This window comes from Micropterus salmoides, unplaced genomic scaffold (assembly GCF_014851395.1).
Source record: "Micropterus salmoides isolate LMB-PRFRI ecotype aquatic unplaced genomic scaffold, ASM1485139v1 Ms_hic_scaffold_13, whole genome shotgun sequence".
Taxonomy (NCBI): Eukaryota; Metazoa; Chordata; class Actinopteri; order Centrarchiformes; family Centrarchidae; genus Micropterus; species Micropterus salmoides.
Genome location: NW_024040374.1, coordinates 17776193 through 17793574, shown reverse-complemented (window position 1 = coordinate 17793574; position 17382 = coordinate 17776193). Strand labels below are relative to the sequence as shown.

The 17382-nt window shown below is 43.5% G+C and overlaps 1 protein-coding gene across 1 annotated transcript in view; it reads left to right on the top strand.

Moving 5' to 3' along the window:
• The window catches only part of cep350 (centrosomal protein 350), a 36777-nt gene that overhangs the window by 6772 nt on the left and 12623 nt on the right, over nt 1-17382 (top strand). Inside the window, 22 exon segments of the mRNA XM_038715902.1 lie at nt 823-979; nt 981-1506; nt 1669-1782; nt 2742-2864; nt 4474-4593; nt 5790-6544; nt 6681-6799; nt 8633-9660; nt 10004-10145; nt 10446-10615; nt 10780-10957; nt 12629-12813; nt 13113-13276; nt 13546-13656; nt 13824-13964; nt 14140-14279; nt 14534-14641; nt 14748-14965; nt 15064-15269; nt 15591-15869; nt 15985-16134; nt 16306-16466. Of these exon segments, the coding sequence (XP_038571830.1) occupies nt 823-979; nt 981-1506; nt 1669-1782; nt 2742-2864; nt 4474-4593; nt 5790-6544; nt 6681-6799; nt 8633-9660; nt 10004-10145; nt 10446-10615; nt 10780-10957; nt 12629-12813; nt 13113-13276; nt 13546-13656; nt 13824-13964; nt 14140-14279; nt 14534-14641; nt 14748-14965; nt 15064-15269; nt 15591-15869; nt 15985-16134; nt 16306-16466 (5295 nt within the window).

The following is a 17382-nucleotide window of genomic DNA, read 5'->3' as shown; positions in this document are numbered from 1 at the left end:
ATCACAGCCTGAATGGAGTGGGACACAAGTTTGATGTGCTAAAGCAAACGTTCCAAATGTTCAACTCATCATTCTGCATAAATAGTTATGATTATTGATGAGTTTGTAGCCTACTTAAAATTAAAGACACAAGCTACCACGTGGAACATTTTTCTTGCACAAAGTTAATTAATAAAAACAAGCCCAAAATGAAACAGCTGTAACTGGAATTAATATTACATATAACAGTGATAAGCTATATACTGTAAGCTACTATTACATGAAATTATAGTGAATATAGTAACATCATATAAATAATATATCAAATCAACAGTTTACTATTATATTAACAATATACTTTTAATATAATGGTATTATATAATACTAATATACTCATTTATACTAGCTCCTCCACCAGGTTGTGGATGGATCCTCTGCAGTGGACAGATGTAGATTTAACCAGAGTCACGATGCCAGTGTGGCAGTATGTGCTCCTTCTAGCCGCCTCCTGCTGAGTGCAACATGTTCACCTTTTTCCATTTTTAAATCTGTTTTACTAAAGTTATTGTTATAAAAATTTACACACAACCCTTTTAAAAGTGTGTTTCGAACTTAACCAGTTTCAAATCAAAGTGGCGCAGCAGTCTTAAAATATGTAGAAAAGGTCTTAAAAGGTATTGAATTTTACTTCAGGATTCCTGTGTATATACCCTGTCGTTGAACTAAAATGATGTCTTGAGTTTGACCACCCATAAATGTCTTCTTCTGTACACTTAGTGAGTGGTGAATTAAGAGTAAATCTTGATCCCCTTCCTGATCCCATGTAATCTGGTTTGTCTTCAGAGAGGCCACCCCTCCACCACATCCCTCCTCTCAGCTGGAGGCCTACAGTCTGCAGTCAGTGCCAGGGTCTTCGTACCCATCCTCTCCTCCTCCTCCTCCTCCTCCTCCTCCTCCCTCGAATCCTCTGCTCAGCCAGCTGGTCTACCAGAGAGACACAAAGGGAGAAACAGACGGACAGGGACCTGGACAGCACACACTCCTCAGCTCTGGAGAGCACAGAGGTCCGCTACCTCAATGACCAGTCAGCCCTAGTCACCCTGAGGACTGTTGGAAACCAGTCACATCTCACAAGCGTAAGGGTCCCAGCAAGGGAGGCTGCTGCGGAGGAAAGCACTCCCAAAGCACAACCTGGCATGGATAACCAAGAGTCAAGCCCATGTCTAGCTCCAGCCCTGGACTCCATACGCCGAGGGGAGAGCACTCCCTCCACCAGCCCTGGCTCAGCTTCCCAGCGGCTGGAGAACCTAAGGAGACATCAGCCCGATGATAAGCTGGAGAAGCTCAAAGAGCGCATTCGCAGGCAGAGACAACATCTGGAGGAGGCTGCAGAGAGAGAGAAGCTGCTGGGTTATCTGGAACAGCCCATTGTGGCAGCTGTGGGAAGTAACAATGCTGGAACAAGCAACATGCCCACAGCCAAAATACGGAAAGTAGCAGCTGCACCACCTGCACCTATATACAAAGGTACCGTCGGTGTAGGATGTATCCCAAACTTTAACTTTCTTGTTTGTTAATTAAAGAGTTAATGACATTCAAAATTATAGCTTGATGTTTTGGGAATACAGATTTTAGCTGTATTGTATATATGGATGCTGCAGCTTACATCTTCAATCCTTTTACTCTCAGGTTTCAACAGTACTGAGACAAACATCCGAACTCCTGATGGGAAGGTTTGGAAGGAGGAGGAGTTTCACAACCTCAGCAGAGAAATATACAAAGACCTGTCACGGCAGTTTGCTGGTAAGCACGTGACACAACTCTTCTCATTGCTATCATTCCTTATTTGTAGCACTTTCTGTTTCGATCAGTCTGAACTCTGGCCATCATCTGCAAGGAAGACAGTTTACAGTTTAATCAGGGAAAATCCATTTTGATCGGCTGCTCAAATAAATTCTACATTAAGGAAAACACAGAGTTGTATTTATTTGTCAGAAGCGCAAACAAATATTGTATCGGCTGTTTTCCCATAGAGGAGTTAAGTTTGCCAAATGTTGCATAAATAAACATGATTTATACTCATAGTCTTTGGTTTATCAGAATAGTTTTTGACTCCAGTCTTTTCTTTAAATTTTTATTTAGAAAAAGAATTTAATTAAGAAATGTTTGTCAGTAGCCATGTTTCCATCCAATTGTCATGCGAATTTTGTTGCAAAAAAGAAAAACAAAAAAGTAAATGCGAAATAGGTTTGTTTCTATCAGCTGGTTTGAAGCGAATAAACCAGGCTACGGCAAGCGTAGTTACGTCAGTAGTTGAAGTTACACATGGCTGTAATAAACAAGACATATGGGTTCCAGAAACCAGAAACAAAACCAGTCGCATGGAACTGAGGGTCATTGATCTTAAAAAAATGGAGAGAGGTCCTCAGAAATGTGTTTCAAGCGGACATGGGAATATCCGGCAAGACGCTGACAGCGGAAACAGCTAATCAGACGTGAGTTACAAGTTTACCACGTCAGAGCTTATTCGGCAAAAGTGTTTCCATCTCCCATTTAGCGCATTAACTGTTTTCGGGAAAAAAAGGCAAAAACCACCTTAAGCGAGCGTAAAAACTTTTTTGCGAAATTTAGGATTTTTTTTCCATTACCATCAACCTTTTATAATGCGATACTTCAAAATGCTCATAAAAAACGTTGATGGAAACACCACTTCTTTGTGTTGCTTTGTGGCTCATTCTCTGCATGTGTCTTTCTGTGTACAGAGAGCACCAGATCCAGGCACCAGCAGCAACAGAGAGCAGACAGGTCCAAAGAGAGGAGGCCCCCCAAACCAGTCAGGAAGGTCCACAGAGCTGCCCCTTCCTCTGACCTAAATGCAAAACCAGGTATAATAATCCTCTTTTATGTGAGAGGGCCAACCCACTCTCTGATCTATTTTTAATTAGTGACAGTAGGAAAGCACGTGGAACAGTCTGGCAGCATTTTAGCGTGGGTCAGTGCACACTGTCCCAAACCCAAGAGCCTCAACTGTGTGTGCCGAGTCTGAGTGTGTGTTTTTTCTCTGGCTTTCCTGCTATGGTGTCAGTGCCTTTTTAAGTCAACACCTTTTGTGTTCTTATCTTACCTTTATTCCCTTTATTTCTACATAGATTTTGTTCTGTTAACCTGCATACATGCTGATGTCAGTTCAGTAATGATTTGGCTGCTATCACCTCTTAGTCTTTTGGCCAGTGCTAACTTAATCCATGCAAGTTAAACATAACAAAACAGAAATATCCAAGTATTTTTTTTCACTTGAATCCTAATGAGTTAAAGCCTTAAATGCCTCAAACAGACTGCGGTATTTGGGGTGTTTTTTCCCATCTATTCAGTTGTTTCATAACAGGGGTGTGTGTTTGTGTGTGTTATAGTACATGAACCAGAGACATTGCTGGCTTCTGAGGCTGTGTTAAGACTTTAATCCCTGGAGAAATGTACAGCATGTGTGACATGTAGTTTGTGACCAGCAAGTAGCATACAGCCACCCACATAAAATAATCATGGCCACAAACTGGTGTAACCTGGGGCGTAGCAGACCTCCCTCCCCACTCACATAGATGCTTCCAAAGGCACACATGATTGCTGGCTATCTTCATCTCTCTGCAGAAGCACAAGGAATGGATTTGTTTTATTTATAAAGATGATAATTTGGCATGATTATCCCAATGAATGAGTGAGTCTCATTGCAATAGTTGAAATACACAGTGCAGGACGAAGCTGAAAGCTGACTGTAAAATAGAGTAGGCTATATCTCCTGTATTCTTCTACTTGTGTTTCTCTCAACTTTTGAGTTGACTCTTAAGTCTGGCTGGTCTCTTCTGTTTCGTCCTGGTCCTGGCACAGCACTATAAATAGCCCTCTGAAATCTGTGGCCAGGTTCATTGGCTCATCCGCCCAGTACAAACAGCTGCTCGGTTAGTGGACATACAGCTTCATTACCAGGAACTGCTCTTCGGTAGAAGACAGTCTTTGTGAAATGTGCACTAGAGATTATTCCAAGTAAAGAGACATTGCTGTTTTTGAAATGTAATTTCTCTGTGCTCTGAGCACCACAAATGCAATTCTACTCAAAGTCATTGTATAGGGCTGACTGCAGAATATTGAGCAGCAGAGTAAAAAATATTTATTTACTGGAGGAAAATATACTTTGGGGGGATTTGGGTAAACTGCAGAAACAAAGTTATTTTGTTACACCACCTCTCCCACACAGCAACTTCATAAAAGCCATTTAAATTGGTCTTACTAAAGCAATTGTGTCTTTTCTTTTGTATCCCTGTTCAGTTCTCTTAAGCTGTGTGTGTATCTATGTTCAAGTGAGTCTGTTACAGTGTTGGCATGTCTGCATATGGGTGCTAACACATGCAGTCATGCTTCAAGAGGGCCACATGAACTATACTGAATTGCAGTGCTCTTCACTGGCAGCATCTAAGGTGTTCATTTTCTATTGCACTGCAGTGATAAGTCCTGCATCGTGGCGAGAGGGCCAAAAGCTGGTAAAGATGGTACTTGGTCCAGTTCCCAAGCTGCCCAGGGAAGAGGACAGACCCTATCCAGCTGACGGACCGAGTAGAACAGGTGGGACTTCTATACATGCAACTACTCCGCTGGCTTTTATGTTAGCCCATTTTATGACACCAACAGCTGACCCAGCTTGCCTGTAACACAGCCATCTCTGCTGCAGCCATTTCTTCAATGGTCTTGTTGCACCTCTTAACATTCTGTCATTAACTGGTGTGTCAGGATGTAGAAAGAAGGTAAAAAGGACATAGACAGAAAATATTATTAGCTCTCTACTAGACTTTAAAGAGCCACTCAGAATGTCTCAGCTTGACATCATAAATGTCTTCTCCGCACTATTACTGTAAGTTAAATGGCATATAGGGCAAGACGTAATCACTAAAATGCTTATCTTTTGTCTCATCTTGTTATCGACAGAGTTTATCCATGTAATCGGAAGAGAGTTAGCTAGAGGTTTTGCATGTCTGGGGTCCACATTTAGACAGCAAGACTGACAGCAGAGCCAGTCAAAGAATATTAATAAATAAAGAGTCTTTGGCTGCTGCTGTACACACAAAGCCATTAGACTCTGTCTCGCACTTTCTCATACTCACAGCCTGTCTGCATCCACAGCTCTGTCCTTGCTAGCTGCAGCTGTACTGGGTACCGCTGACCGGAAGGAATAGAGATTGACTGGCTGTTCTAGTTGGGTGCACAATTATACATGGCCTGATTTCCAGAGGTTGCCCCCAGTGCAGGCAACATGTACACTAGGGAGTGGCAGAGTGGGGCAGGGAGATGCAATGAGGCTCACTGTAACCATATTCTGAAAAAAACTGTCTGGATTAGATACTGTAAAATCTAGATTTTCACTTTAGCCCAGATTAGAGTTGCCATGGCAAACCTGCCCCCCAAGCCCCATTTAGAATGTGTATTCTGTCTGGATCTGGTGCTTTAGCTTTGGAATAATTTTTAATCTGCTGCAGTCACTTGTTGGCGTATGAAGTGTTTGTCCTGCTTTGATGAACTGATATTGATCTTAAATAAACATTAAAACAGTTGATGGGATTTTATAGCCTAGTACTAGTAAAAAATGTAAAGACTGGTCACATGTGAAAGCAAATTTGAAATGTTCAGTGTTTCATCAACATAGTTTCCACTGAAGTCTCAGTTTAGCATCGGAGCTACTTAGCAGCATGCCATATGTTAGTGTGTGGGTGTTTGTTTCCGTTATCACGTAACAAACTGTAATATTTTGCCTTTCTGTCCACCAGCTTTCCGGCACCGTTCCAGTTCAGACCCGCGCTCAGAATCAAACCCACGGTCTCGCCCTCGCAGCACAGAAAGGCCTCGTAATGGATTTCAGGGGCAATCCAAAAGCCACTTCACCACCACATCTACTCCCTCGTCTGCAGATCGGGACAAGGCCCCAGTGGGTGTAAGCACGGACCTGTTGTCAGCAGACATCCAGGGGATACTTGATGACCTTCAGCTGGAGTGCAAAGCAGCTGAGAGGGAGGAAAGGAGAGAGGAAAGGGCCCGGCAAAGGTCCCGGGTTGGGAGCAGTGGAAGGAGAGGGAGAGGGGGATCAGGGTCACGGACAAGGAATCCAGTCTCTGTTTGGGGAACTACTATGGCAGCAGATCACTCCTCAAGAGGCTGCCGCAGCGCCAGCCCCACTACACACCGACCAGAGACTGGCAACACAACGGACACAGGCCACAAAAAACGACACTATGATGCAGATACTGTTCGCCAGTACATTTCCAGGCAGAAAGAGGAGAGAAAGCGCCGCCAAGCAGAAGAGAAGAGGGCACAGAGGGAGGAGGCAGAGAAGAGAAACCAGAGATTACAGGAGCTCTACAGGAAGCAAAGAGAAGTAGCTCAAACCGCAGCCCTTCCCAGCGAGGCACCTGTGGCCCCTGTACAAAAGCGCCTACAGGAGACCTACACCAAACTGCTGCTGGAGGAGGCCCAGCTGGGCGAGGAGGCCACACAGACACATCCTACTGTTCCTTGTAATCAAATGGTAATGTACATATACATGAAACATAGTTACTCATTCTAGTCAATATAGGTGACCATGTGAAATTTATTAATAAAATGATCACATATGTAAGACACATATGAATTTTTGACCTGTGTTAATTTGTGTTCTGTCACAGAGACCAATGTACCAGCCCTCAGGAGAGTCGGACAAAGAGAACAAAAGACTAGAGGCACCACAGAGTCCCTCAAGCAGCGACAGGTCTTTGAATGATCAGCCACCTCCTCCGTTATCCAGGTACACACACACACACACACACACGCATAAACCCCCTACACTCAGATTTATTGACACAGATAAACAACAAACAACTCTCGGCACAAAACACATAATCTGGTATCTTGTGGAAATAATATTTGGCCCATATCTAAGGAATCACTTGACTTTACTAAACAGAAACTGTTTGTTCCCAGACAGTTGGTTTTATAAACACCCTTTGCGAGTGTCCCAGAAGCCTCATTGCTCTGCTTTTTAGTACAGGTTTAAAGAAGACCCTATGAATCTAAAACCATATTTCTGTTTTCCATCTGGAGCTCAGTGAATTCAAGCATGGTACTGTGATAAGTCTGTTCGTGAAATTTCCTCACTACTAAATATTCCACGGTCAACTGTTAGTGGTATTATAATAAGTGGAAGGGATTGGGAACAAGAAAATCAGCCTCAGTAGTCAATAGCTACAGACCTCTAAATGTCGTGTGGCCTTTTAGATAAGCTCAAGAACAGTGCATAGAGAGCTTCATGGAATGGGTTTCCATGGCTGAGCAGCTGCATCCAAGACTTACATCACCAAGTGCAATGCAAAGTCTCGGATGCAGTGGTGTAAAGCACGCCGCCACTGGACACCAGAGCAGTGGAGACGTGTTCTTTGGAGTGACCAATCACGCTTCTCTGTCTGGCAATCCGATGAACGAGTCTGTGTTTGGCGGTTGCCAGGAGAACCGTATTTGCCTGACTGCATTGTTCCAAGTGTAAGTTTGGTGGAGGGGGGGATTATGGTTTGGGGTTGGGGGGGATTATGGTTTGGGGTTGTTTTTCAGGGGTTGGGCTTGGCCCCTTAGTTCCAGTGAAAGGAACTGTTGATGCTTCAGCATACAAAGACATTTTGGACGATTTCATGCTTCCAACTTTGTGGAAACAGTTTTGGGATGGCCCCTTCATGTTCTACCATGACTGCGCACAAGTGCACAAAGCAAGGTCCATAAAGACATAGCGAGTTTGGCGCGGACAGCTTTACTGGCCTGCACAGAGTCCTGACTCCAACCTGATAGAACACCTTTCTCATCCAACATGTGTGCCTGACCTCACAAATGCGCTTCTAGAAGAATGGTCAAAAATTCCCATGAACACACTCCTAGACTTTGTAAACAGCCTTGCCAGAAGAGTTATAGCTGTTATAGCTGCAAATGGTGGTCCAACTCCACATTAAACCCTTTGGATTAAGAATGGGATGTCAGTAACTTTCATTTGAGTATAAAGGCAGACGACCCAAAACTTTTGGCAATATCAGTAGGTGGGTAGATTTCTTTTGTCACAGTTTAACAGGTTATATAGTGAAATTGAGTTTGTAACTCCCTTCTGCTGCATAGCAGGGGGGGGGGGGGGGGCTGGGGGTGTGGCAGCTGAAACTTCTATATCTCTTCCCAGAAGGTAGCAGGGTGAACAGGCTGTGGCTGGGGTGGGTACTCTTTAGTATCCTTTGGGCTCTGCGTAGGCGCCTCACCTCACCGTTATCACTGATACTCGGGAGATGGGTACAAATGATCTTCTGAGGAGTTTTAATCATCCGCTGCAGAGCCCTCCGGTCCTGGGCCGTGCACATCCCATTTCAGTTTGTGTTGTTTTCAGTCAGGATGCTTTCTACTGCTCCTCTGTAAAAGCCGACTATATAGTAGATAGTGTATATAGTATATCTTGTCTGTGGACATTCTGGGTATTTACAATCAAAGTTTCTTTCTTTAGCAATTATGATGAATACACTTTACGTATGTTCAGTTTTATCATTGTTTTATTAAAGTCAGCTAATTATGTCTTTTTTAACTCTCCTTCACTCTGTGTTGCTCTCTATTGCAGGAGTGATCTGGATATTGGAGTTGCCTCTTTGCTTCAGCCTGACCGTCTGAGTCCAGCTCGACCTACGACCGGTCCCAGAAGCAGTACGCTAGCCCCTTTTGGTGACCATCTCCTCTCTCGGCTTCTCAGGCTGGAGAGTGCGGTCGCAGCTGGTGACATAAATCACACCCAACGGCCAGCCACATCACCTTCCGACAGGTCGCGGCGCATTGAGGCGCTCAAGGCCACAGCCGCATCCCTCTCCAACCGTATAGAGAGTGAGGCACGGAAGATCGCTGGGGAGGGGATCAACTACGGTACAGCGACTTCAATGGACGTGGATACTATTTTGGCTCCTAGGCCATCTCAGGCTAATCTTGATGATGGATGCTGGGCAGATGGATGCTGGGCAGAAACAGCTTCCACAGAAAATAATGATGTGGCGCTGAGGATCCAGAGGATTTTGACTAGCACAGGTCATAGTTCATATAATGGCACAGCTCTTCCAGGAACAGGCAATCTGCACGCCCTCAGGGGACAGAAAGAAAGGAAGGGTACACACACCAATCCTCAAACAACTTCCCCTGATATAACAGGCACCATTCTTAACCGTTATACACATGAAAGGAGGAAGCTAGTCAATGGCTTGGAAAAGGTAGAAAGAATGGATAAAATGGCACAAAGGAGAGGACATGGATTGATGGAGGACAAGAATCAGACAGATGTCCACGACTCAAGTGGTTCCATCAGTGAGGGTCCTCTTCTGAGTGAAGGGAGTTTTTCTGAGGATGAAGCAAGCCCTTCTCATCCCTTCAACAATCGTGCTCCTAGACCAGTAGATCGCCTGCAGGCAGTGGACTACTGTGCACGTCAAAGACGGGATTACCAGCGGTTGGCAGAGTTCCAGAGGGAGGCGGCGAGGTGCTCCGCCCTCAGCTCACCCTTTACGCAGCATGACGGCAGCAAAGAAGCGTGGGAGGAGCTGAACAAAGGAAGCCCTCTAAGCGTTATCAACATTTTCACAAAGAACCTTCAGGGCCATGCTAAAGGTTAGTTCACATTTGAGTACCTTTCTACTAAGGAAAATATGTCCAGTTTTCTATATCAGACAACTTTATCAGTGTCAGTGGATTCATGAACAGTTAGTTTTAATGTTAATTTTAGTATTTGTGGCCAGTACAGCAAAAAAGAAAGAAAATGGTGAGAATGTTTTTCTTACTTTTGTATGTATGGCTTAACTTCTAATAAAAAATGTAATCATACAGAAAATGTTTGTCATATTACTACAATAGTGGTCATACTAACAACCGGTACAACATACTCACTGTCAATTGAAGGGCAAAGTCATACATATTTCTCCCCTGTCTGTTCTGTCTCTACCTTGTCCTATAGCGGGTGAGAAGTACTCTCCCTCTGCCCATTCTTTGCACTCGGGAAATGGCCCCGTAGACGCCGCAGCCTATGAAGATGACTTTGTGTCATCACATAGCAGCGGAGCCAGTGACCAGTTAAAGAGAGACTCAAATTCACGCAGGTAAGAGAAAACAAGGTGAAAGTTAGTTTTTAAAGTGACCACTGGATGGCAGTCATGTCACACAAATAAAAAGATCATGGAGCCCTTTCAGACAGCAATACCCCTCTATATTATGGAGTACATAGATTTGTTTTTCCTTGAGTAAGGTACAAGGTACAAACACTCAGACAGATTAATGCTGCTGTGTATCCCATGTTAATTAGACATGTTAATTGTTTGTGCCGTTGCACAGATCCTGAATTGTATTAGTAAAATATGTGAAGTGATTCGATCATACGACTTTTCTTCCCTCTCTCTTAGCGTGAACAGTCATTTTGAGGAGCTGATGAGGAGGTCCCCTTATGAGAATAGTACAGGAGGCATCAATTCCCACCATTCATCCTTTCACTCATCTATTCACTCACCGCATCTTTCCTCTCGTTCACCACCTGGCCCCTCACCCTTCTCTAAGCACTCTACCAAAAAAAGAGGTGAGAATTGATAATTCTTTGATATTTCCGTGGTATAACTACAATTTTCAAGATTTTTTAATTGAAAGAGAAATAAAGGAAATTGTCTCTATATGGTCAAATGCTGCAGTTTTGCAATTACAAATCCTTCTACAGCATAATATAATTACTCCATTTCTCTGCAGGCACAGCATCAGACCAGAGTGATGCCACTCTGGTGGAAGAGCAGAGGAGCTCCTGCTCGCCTCCCTCAGAGGTTTTGTCTTCTGACTCCAGGAAGAGGGGCTCAGATAAAAGCTCTGCCAATAGTCAGGCCAAGAGTGTCCACTCTAATGACACTTCAAGGGAAACTTCTCACCACAGGTAATGATCTTTGGCAGACTAGATTAAACGTGTGGGGGGGCGGGGGGTACTTTAAATATTAAATACTTTCCACTGCTGGGTTTCACTGAGTGTTTTATTTTTAGTTAAGAGCATCTCTAAGATATCAAACTGAACAGACTGCGCAGTGGCATCAGTGAGGTGAATGAATGGTGTTCCCACAAGTTTAAGTTAACCCACGCATTCAGTTGTCTCTGGTATTTCCTTCCTTCCTGGTTTTTTGTAACCTTCAGTACAACACTGCTTTGTGGGAAGAGTGGTGGTGCTATTGGCTTACATTGGGATATTCTAATGCTTCCCTGAAAATGGTAGGTTTTATATGTTTCTTTTAGAGGTCGAGGCATGATTGTATTTCTTTATTTCCTGGTGCTTATTTGATTTATCACAAAGGTTTGTAATATATATTGAAACGTTTGTTTTTATGGGATAGGCTGTCTGTTTAAATCTGTTTAAAATCATACTGAAATTAGCCTTTTAAGCCTCATTGTTTCTTTCCCGAAACATTTCTAAGCTATACTAAAATGGAATTTAAAAGTCTCCGTGCACTCAGGGATGAATCGGATCTTTTAAACACTGGGTCATCTCTGTTGTTACAGTTCCAACCATTTAGAAACATCCACTTGGTATATAATGTAAAAACCCAAAGGTTAGTTTATCTTGGCATGACAAATTACTAAACTATGCTTGGAGAGCCCTGGTTGAGGCTGCCAGTCTAAACAGTCTTGTGGGTTGCTGTTCTGTTGAAGCCCTGAGGGTTTAAGCAGCTGTGTAGTGCCCAGCAACAGGAGGAGGCTGCAGTTCGACCCGAGACGGAAAACACTGGTTATTTTGTTTTGGGGGCCTGCAGGGTGCTTGGTCGGGTCAGCCAGCTTCAACACAGCTTGGGCCAGCTGCCAAAGGAAAGGAGAGAGTTTTCTTCCCTTTAATTTCAGTGCCCAGTAGTGCCATTAGAGACCTCTTATGGTCCTCTGAAGCCCAGGTAACAGATTCCTGCCACTCTGTGGAGCCTGTGTGTCTTTATATGATAAAGTCTTAAAGGATTGTGTTTGAGGAAAGGAGGTTGGTTTAGTGTTCATATGCATTCGGATCTGTTTCTGTTCATATGACTAACTGGTTAAACTAAGTGGTTTAGCATTGAGATAATAGTAATATTATTGTATTATGATATATTAATGGAGTCTGATTGTATCCTTAATGAGAAAGTAGAGTGTATCCTGATCGCTTCAGACATTGCCCTTGGCCTCTGATCATCTCTGAGCAGCACAATAAAGCCATTCATAGTATGGGCCTCTCACAGCAGGGTTCAGCTGCCTCAGTTAATTCTAGGACTAGGGGCCCCGTCTTTGTTTATCATTTAGTCAGCCTGCTCCTCTGTTCAAAATGGTCAACTCTGCAAAGCTTGCATCATCCCACTTCCCTGTGTATGATTTTAAAACCCTATTTTAGAATTAGTTTAAGAAAACAATTAAAACAATGTGTTGTACAAAATGTCTTAATATATGGTTTAAAAACATTGTAAATATCCACGATCAACCTGAATGCTTCAAACATATCCACTTTAGAAGTGATGTTTTCTGGGTTCACAGTAGTATTTGATCTTTCATTAACTACTTACCTGACCCCCTTTCTTTCTTTTTCTAAATATATTTCTAGTTTGGGACTTGACAGTAACAATTCTTCAGGAGCCAGACCCAAACAGGCTTCTCCTTCTGGCTCTTCAGACCCTGGTTCTCCTCCAGGAGCACACTCGCCCAGAGAGCCTGTGAGAAGTGGCTCTCTGGGGGCAAATAACGCAAACACCACAGCTCGCAGTGGTAGAGCGGAGACTAAGACCACAGGTAAATAAAACTCATATTAATATAATAAACAACAGATATTGTGTGAAGCAGCACTTTATTAGAAATAAATGGTTAGTTACACTGTGAGGTTTAAGAAATGTGATTACAGCATGTATAGAAAGACTTTCAAGTCATTGTCATTACTTTTCTGTGCCTAGCGGAAGTCACAACTGTTAAGATGAAGACTGAAATCTGACCAAGATGTAAACAGTTCTGGACTCCTTAGGCCTATTTGTGAATCATGTGCCACACTCCACCAACTTCCCCTTTTATTAATCTCTCTCTGCCCTTCCTTTCAGGTGAGCTGCAGTACTCACCTGCTGTCTTGCAGCAGCGTATGGCAGCAGAGCTCCACTACCTGGAGTCCATCGAGGAGTCAGTCCGACAGCTGGGGGACGTGGAGAGGCTGATGGGTGTGTCCATGGCTCAGCAGGAGAGTGCATCATTGGCCCAGATGCTCAAGGTGAAGAAGACTAGATAATGACTCAGAAGTTGTGTATGCTGTGTATTTAGCTGTGTTTACATATCAGAGGTTGTAATATTTAGTTTGTCCTTAAAATTTCATTACACTCGCCTTCCATAATCCCCCTTTTGGCTCATACAACATGGTAATTATTTGACGTTTTTTTATATAGCTTAATATTTTGATGATCGTAAGACAACACATACTACCTCACTAATGTTTGTATTACTACACTGTATTAACCTGCTCCCTGAACTTTGACGCTGCAGGCCAAGCAGCAGAGCCATGAGCGTGACCTGTACGAGTTGAAGATCAAGGCTGAAAGGGAAGCACTGGAGACACAGCTACAGCTGGAAGAAAACAGACAGAGAGTGGCCCGGGTACGACTACACACATGTGCATACACATACAGTTCATCAGTTACTTTACTCTAATCAGCAATATATATGTATGTATTTGTAGACAATAGATTTAATGCTTGCTTCCTTTCGTATTGAGTGCTTTTACTTTTCTGTGCGTTTGATGTCCATACTTGATTTTTGTGCAGGCTCATATAGAACTGCAGGAAAGCTTGGCAGGAACTCAAAAAGAGACTTTGGAGGGCCTCCAGGAGGCAACTACGAAGATGATGAGTCAACAGGCTGAGGCAGCACGGTACACAGTCGACGCTGCCCGACACATCAAGGAGGTTAGCCTTCCCTGCCTTCCTCTCTGCCCGGAAAACAGCCTGTATCTTCATTTTGTAACAAAAGCTGATGGATTGTTGTGTTTCAGTAAATAAATCAGAGGAGGAAATCATAATAGCCAGTGAAAGACTCATAAAAGCAAACATTTGATCTGTATGTTGTGTTTTTGTCTGTCAGATGACAGAAATGGCACGGTCGCAGATAGCAGGAGCTCTGGTGGCACCCCCTGTTCCTGCTGATTCCTCCATGTTGGACCAGCGGGAAGAAGAGCAGAGCTCCTATTCAGAGCAACGACAAGAAAAAATTGACTCTGACAGGTAAACTTAAAACACCTTTTGTGAAAGAGTTTTTGATCATTAACACTGTATACTGTTTTTCACTGTGATTAGATTTTAACGTCCCACTTGTTTTGTGAGTTAAATCTATGGCTGTTTAAATTCTGAATGGACTAAATCGCTTTACTAGTTGGAGTAAAAGAGACCTATTGTCATCAGTTTTGTTTATTATTAAGCATTGTAAGCATTTCTCACTGAGGGATGCATTTAAGTCTGTTCTGCATCCTCTCTTACAGCTTCCAAAGTGAGGTGTCAAGCAGAAGGAACAGGCCAGAGGAAGCCTTGTCTTCACTGAACAGCCTGAGTCACTCTGACTCTCTGACCTTCAGAAGACCCAACCTCAGGTACCAGTCAGGCCTCCCATGTAGCATTACTTTAACTGTTTTCCATTAAATATGGAGAGGAGAAATCTAAAGAGACACTAAATCTGTCCTTTGTCCCTTTCCTCAGTGGAGCAGACTCAAGTAGCCACCGTAGCCCGTCACAAGTCTCCTCAGACCACATAGAGCGGACGAAAAAAGATGCAGTAGAGGGGAAATGGAGGAAGGGTGGAACTGTTGAGAGGACGAACAAGGAAGCAGGCAGCAGCTCCATAGAGGAGGAAGTTCTTACAGCAGCAAATGACTCCCTCTGCAGTGACAGCATCGCCTCCGTAGTGGATGAGAAAGGTATCGGATACTCTCTCTGTTAGGGTGAATGTGAAAAACACAAAGCTTGATATAGCTGAAAAGTGTACAGTGAGCTTATCTTATTTTTCTCCCTCCAGTAGATAGTACATCAGTGGCAACAGAGTACTCTCTCAAGTTTGATGAGTCCATGACAGAGGATGAGATAGAAGAGCGCTCCTTCCGATCTCTGTTGCCATCTGAGGCGCACCGCCGTGGAACTATGTCCCGCCATCATGAAGAATCAGAGGATGATGTAGCCAATCACAACACTACATTGGTTTCAGGGGCACACAATATCTTAAAGGTGAGAGGGCAGTGTAGTCATACAAACATTTACTAACACATATCCTTATGAGTGGTTGACAGAGGAAGGTGGGTGTAACCACTGACCAGCACGATTTGTCCCCTAAAAAGTGTGACTATTTGAGTTCTTTTGTCTGGATGTTACTCTTGCATGTAGTGTGCAGACCTCTTTTGTCCTCTCATACATTACTTACTTACATACTTCTCATTACCTCAGTTAGCGTTTCCTTTTAATATCCTTTCCTTTTAACTTAACTCTTGCTGTGGATCTTTTCTGTTGCCCCAATCTAACCCTAGCCTTTTCACCTTTGTTTTCCTGCAGCCTCAGGATGCAAACATGGCCTTTTCTGGCGGGCAGGACAGCTTTTCCCAGTTCACCATGGACATGGTGCGTCAGTACATGAAGGACGAGGAGGTAAGACTGCAGCACCAGAGCTCTCTGCTGCGTCTTCGCCAGAAAGCCCTCAAAGAGAAGACCAGGACTGAGCTGGCTTGGCTAGAACACCAGAAGAAGAGGCTGAGGGACAAGGGAGAAGATGACAAAATGCCCCCCATCAGGAAGAAGCAGAGGGGCCTTCTGATGAAACTACAGCAGGAACAGGTACGTGGGGGCTAAAACATGATGACATTAAGTGACAAATGAGATTTGGGGTATATTGTGATCTTAACCATTACTAACCAACCAACTTTAACTCCCTCCATACTCATGTTCCCAGGCTGAGATCAAGCGACTTCAGGAGGCCAACAAAGCAGCCAGGAAGGAAAGGCAGCTGTTGCTGAAGCAGCAGGAGGAGATTGAGCGGATGAGAAACACTACGCTCAGACTGAAGGAGCGTCTCAAGTGTGCTGGGGGTGAAGCACCACCTGTAAGTAGTGCAGCAGTCACTAATCATCTTCACTACCTATTATTTAAGGGATTTCATTTCAGTATTGGTTCTACAGAAGTAGAATCTTGACGGATGAAAGAAAGTAAACATACTTAAAATATGCTTTACTAATGCTCGGCCTGTCTGCTTGTCCATTCATCCATCCTCCAGGAGACGGCTGCATCAGAAACCCCTGTGTCTGAGGCAGCCTCCACCAGCATGAGATGTGCTGAGGAGATCCGCAGCCCCTCTCCCTCGCTCTCCATCTCTGGAAGTGAGACTAGCAGCATCATGCAGAAGCTCAAGAAGATGCGCTCTCACATGGATGAGAAGTAAGTGTGTTCTTTTTGCTTAGTGACAATTTGACAAGTGATTTATCGTCATGGTCCCTTTCAGTATTTTTAACGGTGCTCACTGTAGATGTGTCCTGCTGTCTTTTCCCTTGAGGTTTGATCCTTTTTGTAGGAATGCTGATTCTTTTGGCCCCTGAGTCCAGCAGTTTAGAAATATTTTCCTGCTGGATAAGCTCTGTAATTAAGTGGTGCGCTGTGCTGTAGTCTACGGGGTCTTATTCTTTTTCATTCATTCTACCATAGTGTAAAAGTCAGACATCTTCTAATTATATACATAGGGTCTTTACCTTAACTGGCAACTAACTTAATTAAAACTAATCAGTGCATGCCATCTTTTTTTTTTTTCTGTTTTAAAGCGCTCTGGATATGTGAATGTGTGGATGTGAAGATAAGCATGCTCCATGTTGTTCTCCCTCTAAACTAGACATGAATCCACATCCTGCCCCCTTAACTTCGGATTTGTACAACCTACAAGTATCTCGTTGTAGGATCTGTACGAGGTGAACTGCAGATTATATTAAACTGTCTTAAATGTTTGTAACACTATGTAATCTTAATACTGCAACTTTGAAATACAGAGACGTAACTATTTTCAAAATAAGACCAAACAGAGGTTGTGCATTCCATCATTTTTATTACACCCATGACGTCTTGTGTTGACATGTGCTTTGAGTTCCTGTTGGTCCTCCAAGGTTTTAGACTTGGCTAACAGCTTTGGTCAGGTGATTGTAGAGCCTCTTGTGACCGGGTAGCTCCAACAAGTTGGTTTGTTGTTCTGGGGTTTAGGATTTATAACTTGGCTATAAATCACAGGCCAATCTTCCATGCAGTTCAAGCTAGGTCTAGATTTGTTTAAATGTATACTAGCAACACAATTTTGCTTGTGATCCTGTTA